The 16856-nt window shown below is 45.6% G+C and overlaps 1 protein-coding gene across 1 annotated transcript; it reads left to right on the forward strand.

The window, feature by feature from the left end:
• Nucleotides 1–2254: 2254 nt before the first annotated feature.
• Nucleotides 2255–16267, forward strand: ENC1 (ectodermal-neural cortex 1). Its single transcript, XM_023207976.2, has 3 exons — nucleotides 2255–3375; nucleotides 7168–8982; nucleotides 13681–16267. Exon 2 carries the CDS (start codon nucleotides 7181–7183, stop codon nucleotides 8948–8950), a length of 1770 nt encoding a protein of 589 aa, XP_023063744.1. The 5' UTR covers nucleotides 2255–3375; nucleotides 7168–7180; the 3' UTR covers nucleotides 8951–8982; nucleotides 13681–16267.
• Nucleotides 16268–16856: the final 589 nt, after the last annotated feature.

Here is a 16856-nt window from a genome sequence, read left to right on the forward strand (position 1 = left end):
GGCAGCTAATACATTTAACCCCATGCTGCTTATTTTGCGGCCTAACAAAATAACATTGTTAAGGGAGATAACAAGCCCAAAGCCTTGGGCACAGCTTCTTAATAGCATTAAAAAATGAGACTTTGGTTTGATGTCACAAGACAGAGGCAAAGACCTGCTCCCAGGGGCCTACAGGACTGGCCTAATATCTTGTGTGAAGTGTTGGCTATTGTGTAATGTGGATACAGCGCAAGCAGCATTTCCTGATTTGTTTGTGACTCAGATATCTGCTATGTCTATGGCCGTCCAGTTTTGATGACAGCCCTGTTTAGAAGTTTCTTCCTGTACAGAATGAAGACTTGCTCAGCTTTTCTTTGTGTGAGTGGGGTGATAAGAGTTACCTTTAGGATTGGCTGAGAGATGCTGTGGGATTACACAGTTTGAGTTGCTATGATCATAAATTTGTTAACTTGCAAATCATTTTCAGCTGAGATAAACATTAAAAGCTGCCCAACTGCCCGAAAACTAGTCATACATTGGCTCAAGCAAACCAGAGTACAGTTTGTAGGAGGTCATCAGTAGCACACATGATTTCCAAACTTGCAAGTTTAGTTCTTGTGACTTTCAGCAGGAAAATGTTTTCCAGATTTCAGAACTTACATAAGCTAACGTCTTTTCTCTTATGTTGCTTGTCTACCTGAGGCAGATGAAGCGAATGTATATGGTCACTCAATGCATTTCAAGATTTTCCAGTCTACAGCTTTTTTTCTTTCTTTTATTGAAGCATAGAAAGTGACAACATTAGGTAGAAAAGATACAGGAAAGTGGCACCAGTGGATGGTGATACAATGGCCAGAGAATTTCTTTCCTTTCTCAGCCCTGCCTGCTTGGCAAAGTTCTCCGCAAGGAGATCTGAACTTTGCTGTTCCCTTGGTTAAGGACATCCCGCAGTTTCCAGGCGGTAAAGACACACACCTGTCCCTAGTTCGGTCGCTTCCAGTGGCAAAATCTCCAACCAACCAGCTGAGCTATGTACAGAGTCCATTTCTAGGCAAGGTCATCTAGGTGCCGTTTTAGGTAGATTTGACTCACAAAGGAGGCAGATAGAGCAGGTCTAGGAGGTGTCTAAAAGGTGCGTTGGTGGCTGCCTTGATGAGCTCCCCCACACCTTGCCAGAGGCTACAGAAACATGTTTTAAAAAGACATATGTACAATAGTTACACATTTCCACCTCCCATCTTTTCAGCACCTATCTCTGGAGTCTACAGAGTTTCCATCTGTCTGGTCTTCGCCTCAGAACCTGGGTGCTGCTTGCCCGCCCTCTGTAACCTCGCAGTCCCCCTGACTCTCCATTCGCGGTTCTTGCCGTGAATTGATCCGGGCTGTGTCTGTGAAGCAGCCTCAAGCCGAGACTGACTGTGCATTAAAAATATATATATTGAAAGGTTCGTGGTGAGGCTGCCGAGTTAATGCTAACAAAGGACTTCAGAGGGCACTGTCTTTCTGTGTTTGCAAGGAGCGAAATTTCTCGGCACAAATACCAAGAGGGAACAAGGGTAAAGGAAAGTGAAATTAGAGTGAAGAACTGACAGTCTTGGTTTCAGCAGTTTGGACTCTGGAAGCGCCACGGTGGGTCCTCCTTAGCCAGTTTAAACCGCTCCTGCACCTAGTGTTTTAAAGCAAGCTGGGAGGCGAAGCGCGGGCGCTCGGGGACGCGGGGACCCGGGGACGGAATTAACTCTGTCGTGGGGCCCTCACTCTCGAGCTGCAGAGCTGGGACATTGTTGCTAAGTGACTACGAGCCAGGCAGCTCACATCTCCCTGGGCCTCGGTTTCCCACCTGTAAAACAAGGGGGCTGGACCGGTCATCTATCCCGTTCATTTATAGACTTAACTCCAAACACCGAATAAAAAACAGACATTTTAGCTCCCAGTGGAAAGACAAGTCTCTAGTTGCAAAGATAAATGGGATTCGTGAAAGTGATCACCACGCGAGATTATTTTTCGAATCGCCTTCCTTTCTCCTGGCACGCGGGGCTATTAAACGTGTGTGTGTGCTGGGCCATTTCTTTACTGAACTCCAAACTAACACCACCGAGCGATAAAAAACAGGAGAGGGTGATGGAGGCTTTATCGCTAGGAGAGGAGGCGGCGTGGCTGCTGCTTTGAGGAGTTCACTTTGAATCAAGCGGCCGCGGCGATTGGCTGAAAAGCACGTGGTGCGCGCCCCGCAGGACTGCACCCCGGCTGCCGCTGCAGTCGCCAGGCTTAGGGCAGAGTCCAGCCCGGGGTACCGCACCCGCTGGGGAATGAGGAGGGAGGACACATGGGAAATGCCTGGGGCTAGAGTCTCTTTGGCTCTCTGCCAGCAAGAAACTTAAAAGTCCTGGCTTGCTCAACCCAAGTGTCCCCAAAGCTTTCAGACTTTTGCCCTTCCATTGCCACCATCTCTCCCCACTCTGGGCGTCTTACCCAAGGAGCTATCTATGCGTGCCCAGGGCCTGTCCTGTGGATAGCCAGCTCGCCCCTTGCTGCCCTTTTTAGAGCATCTCGCGGGCTCTGGCATCACCCAGCGCACAACCGCGGACGGCGCTCCCCTGAGGTGCGTCCCTCAGATCCGGGACTGTCCATTAACCAGGCTGGCTCAAAGAGGCGCAGACACACTCGAACCCGGGAAAACTTATTTTATTCTCGGTTCCCGGCGTTGCAGCTGCCAGCGGCTGAGACAGCGCGTTCGCTTTGTCTCTCTGCGGTCCCCGCAGCCCCCCTCTCCCGCTTCCTCTCCCGATTAACTCCCCCGACACGCTCTTCCCCAGCTCCTCTCCTCCTCCCACTCCTTCTCCTCCTCTTCCTCCTCCTACACCACCGGCCGCGCTAATGCGCTTCCTCCCTCCCCCGGTGTCGGTCTCTTTGCATACGCGCCCCCTCCCCTCCCCGCCGCGCCACTTATAGCGGGGCGCGCCGCGGCGGGGCGCAGACTGCTCTGGCAGCCGGAGAGGAGGCGGTGCGGCGGTGGCGCTGCGGAGACCGGGTCCAGACGCCTGGCGGCAGCCGGCGCACAAGGCGCTTTCTAGCTCCCTCCCCCGAGCGCACAGCCCGCCTCCTTCCGCGGCGCCTGCAGTGGCAGGCTTGCTCTCCCCTCCGGTGACGCGCTCCGGTAGACGCTCTGCGGGTCCTGGACGCCGGGTCTGCGGCGTGGGGACAAGAGGCAGAGGCGAACGCCAGCGGTAGCCAGTCCGCGAGCCATCGTTCGGGGCGCAGTCCTCTCCCCGGCTGGCGCTCCTTTCTCCGGGGCATTCGCCACCGCTTCCCGGGGCTGAGACGACCAGTTCGTCGCCTCCTTGCCCGTGACCGACGCTAGAACTCAGTTGTGCGTTGCGGCCAGTCGCCACTGCTGTAAGTTTCCCCCACTGCCCCGGACCTGTTGCAGGCGCTGCGGGCTTCAGGGGCTGCTTCGGCTGCAGGGGTGTGTTCGCGAGGGGTGAGCGTGCTCCGGGCAGCCGGCAGCTTCCACTTGAGGCCAAGGGAAGCTCTTCTAGGTGCGGAGACCACGGTGCCCGCCGCTGCCCTCCCACAGCAGGCAGGAGCCGGGCATCGCCATAGAGGTCGACCGGCGGTGCAATGGCCGGGGCGAGCCGCTGGGGAAGCGAGGAGCAGAGCTAAGGATACAGTCAGCCTCTCTCCTCCGCGGAAAGCAGCGCTTTCCTGGGGGTGAATGTCGCGCTGCGTCGCTCCCCGCAGCCTCCAGGGCGGAGCGCGCGGAATCGTTGGCCCACGTTGCATCCTTCCCGGCTCAGAGGAAAGTTGGGGCCACGCACAGACACGCTGAGAGCGGGCATGTTCACTGCGGCGGAAATGTCTATAGAGAATGAATGAAAACTGCTTTCTGAAAAAACTAGTTTCTTGATCTGTCGTGTTAACATTATTGGTTACAAAGGATAGGAATTGGTGGGCGGGAAGATGAAACATTGAATTTATCCATATGCAGTTTGGTGTCACACAGGCATGGCCAGCTTGTTAAATAGCGTTGCAAGTGTTAATAAAAAGACTCTGGCAAGAAGCTACTTTTGTTAACAAGATCTTTATAATGTTCTATTGTTACCGGTAATATAAATGCCCAGAAAAAAATCTGCCTAGTTTCTCTTTTGATTGGATTGAGATCAGGTTCAAAACCTGGAGAAGCGTGCGGGACGCTAAGCATTGGAGGCAGAGAGCCTGAATTAGGAGCATGAAGTGAACTGAAGTTACTGTAACTGAAACCCTTTTGATGTTCACAGTAATAGCAGCCTTTTTCTCTGTCTTCTTTGTAGACGCAGGTTAAGTGTAAGTGTGCATTTTCTTGGCCACTTACTTGGTATGCAAATGTGATTTCTCTGGGGGCTTAAAAATGCTGGAAAGATGATTCATTTTATGTTGAAGGTGTGTTCAGTGACTTGTATACATGGTTTCTGCTGATATTTTGAGGTTTGCACACTTTTAAACCAGAAAGCAAGTATTTCCCCTTGGGTTTCCAAGTTTACTTTTTATTTTAATCAAACATTGTTGCAAGAATGTTGATTGTGATTTTGGCTGTGACATGCTTTTCCATCTGGATGGTATCCAAGATGACAGGCTAGGCTCTTCCTTCTGGCTTGTTGGGCCAGCCTGGAACATACAGGAGCATAAACACAGGATGCGGAGAGATGTAGATCCTATATCCTAAGGTCTTCTAAACAAATTGTTTTCTTAGGTGTAGGTCTGGTTGTGAATGTTGTTTTGCACCATCCTGAATCTAATGTTCAGGGAAATGTGTTCTGGGCCCAGCATGATTCCAGCCGGATGTGTAAGCATTTTGGTGCCTGTGCACCTAGTTTCAGGGAACCTCATTCTTCCTTCAGTCAGGGCAGCATTTGCTCTTAGCCTGAGAGGCAGTAGCTTCTTAGGAGTATGTAGACAGTCTATCCAGGTTTAGACTTAAAGTCTTCCTTCAAATACTTCAGACTGAATGTACTAATTAAAATAACAACTGCAGTGGTGGAGCATTGAGAATGCTAATGGATATTTTAACCCTTTGGAAACCTGATGCATTCCCCTAGGTTCACATGGTCATTTTCCAGAACACTGGGCATTGGTTAGAATGGAGTAGCCAGTAGACACTTAGCTTGAGGTGGGAGTGAGGCTGGCTCCTCACCATTTTTTATATCCCAAGTCACTGTGGAGATTACTGGGTGCTTTGTAAAGTCTTCCTAACACTGGAGCTCTAGGACTTTGTTGCTTCCTTTCTTCCACTAAGCCATGTTTACTCATCATAAAAAATTACATTCCAAAAAGGAAAGAAAACTAGTTGCATCACCTAATGGCATGAGGTATATGTGTCCTGCCCCTGCCTTTGTGGTTTTGTGTGCAGTCTCACAGTGGGGCTCACATCTGGTTGGGGAGGTGCAGGTTAGAATTTTTGCCCATGAATCTGTGGCAAATCATTCATTTGCATTTATTAATAATTCTTAGAATGTAAATTTAAAAATATCTGAATGGTTAAAGGAAACAGAGTTTCAGCTGCGCTTTCAGGGCTGGCTGTTCTGTGTCTGGAACAGATACTGTAACCAGCCACACAGTTTACCCTCTGGGGATAAACAAGGGGATAAACAGCTTCCTTAGGAATCCTTGGACAGGCAGGTTCTTGAGGACTCCATTCCTTTGAAGTAACAGAGGGGTGGTATAAAAGAAAAGGATGAAGGCATGTGATTCAGTTTTTGAAGATGGATGACAAGCATTTCCTATGTCTCTACCCTACTGTTTTCTTACTGAAGAAAGCCAAAAGATAGCATTAGATTCTACTATAATTTCAATTTAGATACTGAGAAAAGTACTGTAGTCAGCAAATAAATTCTGGGGTGGCCCTAAATTAACAACAACTGGCAAACTACACACACACACACACACACACACACACAAGTATTTTTTGATTTAAATAAAGCAGTGTTTGCATTTTGAACTCCCTCTATGCAGGTGCCAGCATTTGCAGGTATAGAGGAACAGTCCTGGTGATGCACTATTTAATCAAAAGACAGGGGTGGATCTTTTGTTCTTGCAACTGGTTTTCCAAGAATTGATATAAAGCGGGAAGAACAGAAAACAGCAGTCATGAGTATGCTACTAAAAATATTCTTCTTTTTATGTGCCAAATCCTCACATTGGAAGCTGTCCAGAGCAAGACAGGTAGTTGGTGATTATGGCCAGAATTTATTCCGTGCTTTGACTAAAGGCTTGCTGATCAATATATGGTTATTCAAATTGGGGTGCTTTTAGGACTCCTCAGTGGTAGAGCTGTGTGGTTAGAAATTAATCTTTAAGTTGGGATGCCGAGGTGGGAGGAGCAGGAGTTTGAGACCCTGTCTCTACAAAAAATACAAAAAATTATCTGGGTTTGGTGGTGCACACTTTTAGTGCCAGCTACTCGGAAGGCCAAGGCAGGAGGATCACTTGAGTCCAGGAGTTCGAGGCTGCAGTGAACTGTGATTGCACCACTGCGCTCAAGCCTGGGTGACAGAGCGAGACTTGGTCTCAAAAATATGTATAAAATGAAATACATTATCTGTAACATTTAAATAAAGGTCTGATCGTTGCAGAAGTTGGCCTTACATTTCCCATGTACTGTATGTGCCGGGAGATTGGGTCTTACCAAAGGAATTCTTAATGGAATTAATTATTAGGTGTTTGTTTTACACATGGCTTTATGTTGCATGAGGCATGAAAGCCAGTGCCCATCCTGGCATTATGAGAGCAGGAGACCTGGCATTTTAAGTGGCCCACAGTGAATCAGCTGGACTACGACAGGGAGCTGTGAGAATGAGACTTCACTCCTCTTGGCTTTTGCTGACTTATATTCTAAAAGACTTCAATGGCCTGAAAGTTGGCAATCAGGTTTTCCAAGATGAACCTGCTTTTTATGCAGTGTTTTTTTTTTTTTTTTTTTTTTTTTTAATGGCGCAGAGTTCAAATAGCTCAACAGTATTACAGTGAATATCTTTCCTTCTGGGTAGTTGTCTCTGGCTTTGTCCTGGAATGGCCATACACTATTCTAGAATAGTAGGTGGCATGGTCAACTACAAAGTGTTCTCTTTTTTGTCCCAAACCATTGTTGCTTTCGTTCTGCTGTTCTGAACATCAGGAGCATCATTTTCAATTTATTATTATTATTATTTTTAGGAGTGGAAACAAAATGTCAGTCAGCGTGCATGAGAACCGCAAGTCCAGGGCCAGCAGCGGCTCCATTAACATCTATCTGTTTCACAAGTCCTCGTACGCTGACAGCGTCCTTACTCACCTGAATCTTTTACGCCAGCAGCGTCTCTTCACTGACGTCCTTCTCCATGCCGGAAATAGGACCTTCCCTTGCCACCGGGCAGTGCTGGCTGCGTGCAGTCGCTACTTTGAGGCCATGTTCAGTGGTGGCCTGAAAGAGAGCCAGGACAGTGAGGTCAACTTCGATAATTCCATCCACCCAGAAGTCTTGGAGCTGCTGCTTGACTATGCGTACTCCTCCCGGGTCATCATCAATGAAGAAAATGCAGAATCGCTCCTGGAAGCTGGTGACATGCTGGAGTTTCAAGACATCCGGGATGCATGTGCAGAGTTCCTGGAAAAGAACCTGCATCCCACCAACTGCCTGGGCATGCTGCTGCTGTCTGACGCGCACCAGTGCACCAAGCTGTACGAACTATCTTGGAGAATGTGTCTCAGCAACTTCCAAACCATCAGGAAGAATGAAGATTTCCTCCAGCTGCCCCAGGACATGGTAGTGCAACTCTTATCCAGTGAAGAGCTGGAGACAGAAGATGAAAGGCTTGTGTACGAGTCTGCAATTAACTGGATCAGCTATGACCTGAAGAAGCGCTACTGCTACCTCCCAGAACTGTTGCAGACAGTAAGGCTGGCACTTCTGCCAGCCATCTATCTCATGGAGAATGTGGCCATGGAGGAACTCATCACCAAGCAGAGAAAGAGTAAGGAAATTGTGGAAGAGGCCATCAGGTGCAAACTGAAAATCCTGCAGAATGACGGTGTGGTAACCAGCCTCTGTGCCCGACCTCGGAAAACCGGCCATGCCCTCTTCCTTCTGGGAGGACAGACTTTCATGTGTGACAAGTTGTATCTGGTAGACCAGAAGGCCAAAGAAATCATTCCCAAGGCTGACATTCCCAGCCCAAGAAAAGAGTTTAGTGCATGTGCGATTGGCTGCAAAGTATACATTACTGGGGGGCGGGGGTCTGAAAATGGGGTCTCGAAAGATGTCTGGGTTTATGATACCCTGCATGAGGAGTGGTCGAAAGCTGCCCCCATGCTGGTGGCCAGGTTTGGCCATGGCTCTGCTGAACTGAAGCACTGCCTATATGTAGTTGGGGGGCACACGGCCGCAACTGGCTGCCTCCCGGCCTCCCCCTCAGTCTCTCTAAAGCAGGTAGAACATTATGACCCCACAACCAACAAATGGACCATGGTGGCCCCACTCCGAGAAGGCGTTAGCAACGCCGCAGTAGTGAGTGCCAAACTCAAGTTGTTTGCTTTTGGAGGTACCAGTGTCAGTCATGACAAGCTCCCCAAAGTTCAGTGTTACGATCAGTGTGAAAACAGGTGGACTGTACCAGCCACCTGTCCCCAGCCCTGGCGTTACACAGCAGCAGCTGTGCTGGGGAACCAGATTTTTATTATGGGGGGTGATACAGAATTCTCTGCCTGCTCTGCTTATAAATTCAACAGTGAGACTTACCAGTGGACCAAGGTGGGAGATGTTACAGCAAAGCGCATGAGCTGCCATGCTGTGGCCTCCGGAAACAAACTCTACGTGGTTGGAGGATACTTTGGCATTCAGCGATGCAAGACTTTGGACTGCTACGATCCAACATTAGATGTGTGGAACAGCATCACCACCGTCCCGTACTCGCTGATTCCTACTGCATTTGTCAGCACCTGGAAACATCTGCCTTCTTAAATGCAGTACATTCTAAAGAGTGTGAGCACGAGGTAAGAAGTTTAGCTATAGATGGAAGTCTGCATATAATTAGGCTATTGCGTAAGTTCAGTACATGGGGTGAGATCTGATCCACAGAGACAGTACTGCAGAGGTACTACCAAAGCTGTAAAAATAAGAGAGCTGGTGCCCCTAGAACCTACCAACTTGTGTTGACCACAGCCTCAGCCCCCCATGGCATTAGCCAGTGGTTCTCAGCTTTTACCGAGCCTCAGAATCTCCTGAAGAGCTTTTTATTTATTTTATTATTATTATTTTTTGAGACGGAGTCTCGCTTTGTCACCCAGGCTGGAGTGCAGTGGCATGATTTTGGCTCACTGCAAGCTCCGTCTCCCGGGTTCATGCCGTTCTCCTGCCTCAGCCTCCCGAGTAGCTGGGATACAGGTGCCCATCACCATGCCCAGATCATTTTTTGTATTTTTAGTAGAGATGGGGTTTCACCATGTTAGCCAGGATGGTCTTGATCTCCGGACCTCATGATCTGCCCACCCCGGCCTCCCAAAGTGCTGGGATTACAGGCGTTAGCCACCGCACCCAACCCTGAAGAGCTTTTTAAAAACTGCCCATCCCAGAGACTTAGTTTCATTTGGTCTGGGGTGGGGTCCAAGCATCAGTATTTTTAGAAAGTTTCCGGATGATTCCAATGAACAACCAGGTTGAGAACCCCTGACCTCTGTTGAGAATGCCAGCTAATGTTGATTGAGACTTCACGGTGTGCTTGTAGCGGTGCCACGTGGTTTCCCAAGATCGTCTCATTCTAGCCTCACAACAACTCTGTGGGGAATTATTACTAGCTTCGTTTTATAGATGAAAAAACTTCATGCATTAAGGAGGCTAAGTTGCCGGGTGAGCAGAGCTTAGTAAGTGGTGGAGCTGGTCAGGAAGTCAATGCAGGGGTCTGGCTCCAGGCATCAGCGCTGGAGCATCGTGTTGCACTGCCACTGAATAAACTTGAGCTTCACATCCGTGACACCAATGTCATCCCAGGTGATACTTCATTTCTATTCAAATTTTGCTTCCTCAAACCCTTTGTGGAATGAATAGGGTTTAAAAAATGTATTGCCCTAATTCATTCCTAGTTTATTCTCTCCAAAATCGTTAGCTTATTTTAAATGTTTTCCTTAAAAAGTAGCACCCGTTAGGGCATTTATTACCTTTAAAGATAAATCTATATCTATCTTTGTAAAAGGCTGCATGTACAGCAGAAATTTGTGCAGATAACACTGAGCCACCTAAACTTCCCAAACTATGGCCTTTCAGACTTAATCAGTCAGGCTGCCCCTATTGTCAAGGCTATTGTCAAAGTTGTGTTTCTGCGTCATATATCTGAGTACATAATAGTTGTCTGTGTATTTAAGAGTATATAATACTCTTGGCTCAGATAATTAATAGGCCTACACAGTTCAGAGTTCGCAAAGCTCATGGCTGCTTTGCTGCTAAGCATTCTTAGGGTTGGCCCCAGGAATTGCTTAGGCGTGTGTAAGTATAACCCAGCGCACACAGAATGTGTTGATTTGTTTTGGTGATTCATGGGCTTATTACTAATAATAAGAGAAGAAAGTAACTGCTTTGGAGGAACTACAATGAAAACAAACTCATTTACTTGGGAACTTTTGGCTCTGTTTTCCCTTGTACATTTCACACCTTTGAAGGGGACTTCAAAGGGAGAAAAGGAGATCTAGGCCTAGTGGCAAGCTAAGCACAGAGGGGTTTCATCTCATTGGTCTTTTCTTTACCCATCCCTTACAACTCATTTAGAAACATAATTAAACTTGGCCTTACTCTCACATTTCAGCTTGCTATTTGTTTTTTTTTTTGTTGTTGTTTTTTTTTTTGAGACAGAGTGTTATTCTATTGCCCAGACTGGGGTGCAATGGCGAGATCTCGGCTTGCTGCAACCTCTGCCTCCTGGGTTCAAGCGATTCTCCTGACTCAGCCTTCCAAGTAGCTGGGATTGCAGCGCCCACCACCACACCTGGCTTTTTTGTATTTTTAGTAGAGATGGGGTTTCACCATGTTGGTAAAGCTGGTCTTCAACTCCTGACCTCAAGTGATCCACCCACCTCAGCCTCCCAAAGTGCTGGGATTACAGGCGTAAGCCACCGCGCACAGCCTTCAGCTTGCTATTTTTTTTCACTTCTTCAGTTATCTCTTCCACCCTTCATACAGTTATCAGAGTTCTGAGTTATGTCATGCTTTCCTGGAATGAAACTCCTTCAAAACAGCAGGAACAGTCAGACACCTCCTCTGGGGAGCAACTGGGCTAATAACGTCCCACACCAAACTGGTTTTTTGTAGCCTTGCTGGCATCTCAGTAATCTTGAATAAACAAATGCTCTGAAAGTGGTTCATTCATTTGAGATATGAATGCGTGACTCACCTCTAAAGCAGGTTTAAAGAACCTCCTAGGCAAAAGCATCAATTAACAGCACACTTAGTTGGGTGTTAGTCCAGAACTGACTATATTTGCACAGAAGAGCCATAAAAGTTGCTACCAGGGTGGTGGTACATAACGACAATGGGCAGGCTGGCTGGCATCCTTGGAACAAGATAAGGACATTGAGGCAGAAAGAGGAGAGAAGCCACATGTGTATTCTGGCCCTAGTTTTAAGTTCTAGACCTTTCTGAGTTTTAGATTGCTTCTCTGTCAAATGAGTGGTTTGATCTATAATTCCCCTGTGATCTGTCCCAACTCAGACTTGGGTCAATTGATAGGGGAATTAAAAGAGGTGAAAATACCTAGCCCAGTGATTGGCATGTAGTAAGTGTTCAATATTCAGTTTAGACCCTAACTTACTGTGAGATAATGGCAGTAGAATTAGCTTTGTGTGTGGTAGGAAAATGAGATTTCTTTGGCTTTTATCTGCTTGTTATCTTTAGACTTCATTTTTGGTTCCTCCTTTTTTAGCCCAGAGTGCACATGCTGGCAAACACTTGACTTCACCCTACCCAGGGTGTTTGAACTGAATCATACCCTTCCGGTCCCTGGGAAACAGAGCAAGTAAAGTGTTCATTTATATGTGAAATAACATCCTCTTCATCCTTGGTGCTACCAGTGAGAGAGTCAAACACATAAAAACTAAATTTGACAGGGCCAAGTTTGCTGCTTTTAAAGGGCAGCGTAAGCGCCTGATCAAAGCCACTCTTTGAATTTCCGACAGGGAGAATGTTGGCTAAAATTTCTAAAGTTTACTACACAAGATAGTGCTAAAACATTTAAGAGGGGGTTGGAGTGCCCTAAAGTGCTGGGTAGGTAGGTCTCAGTCCCAAACTGCAAATTCCTCTGCCGTCCAAATGTAGGTGTTAACTGAGTTAATACAGTGTTTTACAGAAAGTTTCCCTAGGTCTTAAAGCTCATCCACCAAGGAGGTTTTATCTGCCTCCTGCTGCTCTGTCAGTGGGTGGGAAGGGCAGAGAGGAAATTACTTTGATTATCCTCTGTTTTCATGGTGCCCTTGTGGCCTCAACCTAAGGTAGGCTTTGGTTTGCTTTGTTTCTTCTCTAGATTTTTTTTTTTTTGGTGTGTGTCCTTTTTTATTTTCCTGTTTGAATATGCAATTTTGGGGGGTGGTGTGTATTCCTTTTTTCCTGTTTGAATATGCCATGTCTTGAAATTTTATATTATTACAAGATACATTCTTTTGGCCTAATGTTGACATATAGGTTACAAGGAAGTGGAGGTGGGGCAATGACACCATAGTCTAAGGAATGCCTTGAAAGCTTGAATCACTGTTAGGAAACAGCCAAAAGAAACAACTCATGAAATGAATCAGGCTTCTGAACACACAAAAGCAAAGGGGGAAGAATTCGATGCAAGTCATGAGTGGCTCTTCCAGAATTCCCTTTGTCTGTACTTAGAGTTACAGCAATAAGGATACAAAAGCCCTCTGCAGAATTTCCCCAGATGAAATGAGAAATAAATAAATGGGAAGGGTGAGCAGTGTGAGGAAATGCAAGCTCTATGAAATGTGCAGGCTTTGTGGTTATGGCACTTTGAACTGATATTTACACGTGAAGTAGGTAGATTCTGTAGCACTGGTATGCCGTTACTGCTGGCATCTAAGTGTGGACTAATGAACTTTGAGGATAAACTCCAACCTTGGGCTGTTGAGGCCTGATACATTGTCATGTGAAAGGAAGCGAGACTGATTTCTGCCATAATGGATAGCAGAGATGCGTTAAATACGAGGATTAGTATGTCTGCCTCCGAGATGGTAAAGTTAATTTGGAATCTTTCATGGTACATGGGCCAAGGAGGGTTTGCAGAGGAATCTCCCTTCTTTTCACCCTTTAGTGATCACTTTACAGTGGCTCTATTTAACCACAGAAAGAAATTTTATGAATGTTGGAAGCAGAAGATGGCAACTCATAATAGCATCTAGACATATGGGTTTGGATTTGAACGTATATATACACTTAGGAAAGAAGTGAAGGTCCTTCTTTAGACACCACTGTTTTTGTCAGGCCAGCCATCTGCATGGATGCGTACATGCACACTTGTGCATTTAAGGCAAGCACTTTAAATATCTTTGCACAGTTCCTACTGAACATGTAAGACCTTTGGAAGCAATATTGTCCAGCTCCATACCTAGTTTAATTTTTAAAATTTTGTGGCTAAAAAGAAAAATCTTAACTATGGCATCATACAAATCCTTCATGCTTTTTTGTTTTGTTTATTTCATCTGTTTCAGCTCACTCCATCACTCGATGCGATAATACGAGATTTCTACTTTGGAGAGGCCAAGTTTAATGAAGAGAAAAAAAGGAAAAGAAGTTAAAAGAAGTTGCAAGACACGAATAAAATCTGCTGCACCTTGTAAATGCTCTAACTGGACATGAAGGAAGGGGGCGGGCGGGGGTGGGATTTTTGGTGCAAGTAGCACATGGTTTAAATATGAATGAACAAACCTGTGATCTAGTCCTTGTCTTGTAATTGTGGATTAATGTCAACGTTAATCAGCCCCCTCAAAGGGAGAGAAAAGCTGGACCTTTTCCCTTGCTGTACCATATTCAGCATTTGATTTCCATGGACTCCACCATTTATGTGTAAAATTTGAAATGGTTGTCACCTCTCTGAGGAGAGAGCTTGAAGCCTCCACACCAGCTGCTGCTGGAGAGTCAAAGCCCAACTGTGGGTCCAAGAGGGAAGCTGGCTGGGCTGGCTGAAGAATGAGGACCACTGGACTCTCCGTTAATCTCTAAGGGGTCTGCTCCCCAGGAACGTTTCCGAACAATGGGGACTTTGTTGGTAGCCATTTGGTAGATGTTCTTTTCTATTTATAAGTGACTTTAAACTTTTCCTTGGCTGTTAAGAAGTTTGTTATAGGTTTAGCTATTTATTGTTCGATGCCTGCATGCTGAAACAATGCCTACAGCTGTCTTCACATGTATGGACGTGTGTGAATGGTTGTATGTTTTGCACATTTTGTGGCTGTTGAGATGTGCTTTGCTGCACAAACATGAAAACTTTTGAGTTACAATTTGGAGTATAACTGGAGGGTGGGTTGGGGAGGGGTGTATTTTAAAAATGTCAAGACAGGGAAGGATGACAAAATGGAAATTTAAATGACATCCTAGAGGTAGAAAAACCGTGGAGATCACTTTTCTTAGACTCACCACATTTTAATGGGATTTCATGGGGTTTGGTTGTGCTGATGGGGTAAGGGGAGGCTTCTTTCTGCCCTTCTCCCCACTCCCATCTGATTTACCTAATTCAGTCTCAGCTGCTGAAATTTGGAAAGGACCAAATTGCTTTACAGTTTTTTTCTTTGTGTAATATCTTGAAATCCTGGAAAATTCTATGGGATAGTTCTGTATATAGGACACAGGTAAAGGCATTGTCCAAAGTTTATTTATTTATTTATTACCTTATGAGAATGCTTTGCCACAACCACAGTTAATGGGAAAAACGGAAGTATCACAGATGGAAATTAACTCACCAGATTTCTTGACCCGAACTCCTTCTTTTCTTGCTATATGATTTAGCAAGTTCTAGAAGGTCTCCAAGACAATAATTACATTGGCACAATGTATACTTCAGTGCTCACCCTTAGGCAAATCTCTTTTTAAAAAACTCTTTGGTGCACAAGTAACACATTTGGCCACAAAACACCAAAGAATTGTAAGCAGTGGTCCCTATTGAGAAGTTTTCCGGCAGAGTTGGAAATCAGTTGTGAATACATTCTTTGCTAGTTGGAGTGCTCGTTTACTAAGCATGTGCCGTCGTAGGTATTAGTGCTAGTCTCAAATAGGTGCTTCTCCCGAGGTGCGGGGGAAGACCAAAGTTTGCAACTTGAACTGCTTTCGTCCACGTTTCTCACCTTGCTGTATTTTAGAAAATAGGGGTTAAGACTGATAACAACCTTTTACATTGTGACCGTGTTTGCATTGTCTAATGACAGATAAATCCTTAACGTTTCTCTCCACCTTAGTACTTTAGACTAATTGTGCTTGTCCGTCCATGCCATGAATGAGTGGGCTGTAGTTGGGCCAAAATAAATGAGCTGTTGGAAGAAAAGAATCACAGTACTTTCCAGCAGTCAGTCCCTGGTTCCTAGATGTGTTCTAAGCAATGCAAATGTCTAATTGTCCCCCAGTGGGCATAGTCAGTGTCGTTTATATTGTAGCAGTTACAGCTCTGTAGTTTATGATGCAAATCTCCCAAGAGAGATGTATGTGTCACTGCATGGCTTCTGAAAGCAGGATGAATTTTCTGCAGCTGTTTCAAAGTTGGGGTCTGTCCTTGAATCCTCTATTAATTACTGTGTGTGAGCCAGAGGGAGCTGTGGTAAGGGTTGGGCCCCCAGCCTGCAGGGAACTTTCTGGACTCCTGCTCTTTGAATTGATATAGGCATTTGGTCTCACTACTTGACCATTCTCACCCTGTGAAACGTCCCACACTTTGAAGCAAATACAATTCACAGCACAGTACACACAAAAACCTTGGCATAAGACAGAGAAGGTTCTTCTTATTTTGTGGGCTGGTTGCTGTAGAAACACATAACAAAGGGCAGCCCTCCACTTCTGGTATAATTGTGTAGCCGCTTTTCTCTGGGCTTGACACCTGTCTTGAATAAGAGTGATTAGAGCTGCATAATGTCCCTCTCTTGGCTATTGACCATGTGGTTCACGTACAAAACTGTGTAAGTTGAAGGAAAATGTTCATGTTCATATGTACTTGTTTGCTATGACTACATTTTGAGGTTTTGTAAAACTGTTATTTTTTTTTTTCACAATGTGAAACTGAAGGTCAATAAATTATTAGAGATTTTCTCTTCATTGTGTGTGTGGGTCTTTATTTGAATAAGACACAATTTGAGGCATTGTAAACTTGTGCCTTTTCTTGTTTGTCCAAAGAAGGATCGTTTCAGATATTCTGAACGTGTTTTATTCCACCATTTAGTGATATTTACAAAGGTAATTTTGCATACTAAGTAAAACTTTTGTTGACCATTAGAGTATCTCTTTAAGCAAAACAAAATCCCTCATTTATGGGTTATTCGCAGCTGGGAATATAACAAGTCACATGCCATGCGATATTAAGACAGAGTACTTTATATTAGAATGAATTTAGTTTTTTGAAATCCTCACGTGGGTTATATTTTGACAGAAAGCTGTTAGAGAAGGAGCTGGAGTTCAATCCTCTTTTCATCTGCTGACATCTGCTTTAGAAATCATTTAAAGTGGAAATATATGCATATTATTTCTGTACTGCAACAGAAAAGCACAAGTTTAACCCCTCATGGACACCTAGCTTCTTCCAAGCTGATGGCTGTCCTAGCTGGCTCTGCAAAAGGCCAGTTGAAGCCTCCTGCCCCCATCTCATGATGGCTTCATGTCACACTGAGATGCTCCTTTGTCCCTCGGG

The sequence above is a fragment of the Piliocolobus tephrosceles genome, chromosome 4, assembly GCF_002776525.5.
Source record: "Piliocolobus tephrosceles isolate RC106 chromosome 4, ASM277652v3, whole genome shotgun sequence".
In the NCBI taxonomy this organism is placed as follows: Eukaryota; Metazoa; Chordata; class Mammalia; order Primates; family Cercopithecidae; genus Piliocolobus; species Piliocolobus tephrosceles.

What these genes read in the sequence shown, in the direction of transcription:
- ENC1 (XM_023207976.2), top strand. Translation starts at nt 7,181, where the DNA reads ATGTCAGTCAGCGTGCATGAGAACCGCAAGTCCAGGGCCAGCAGCGGC.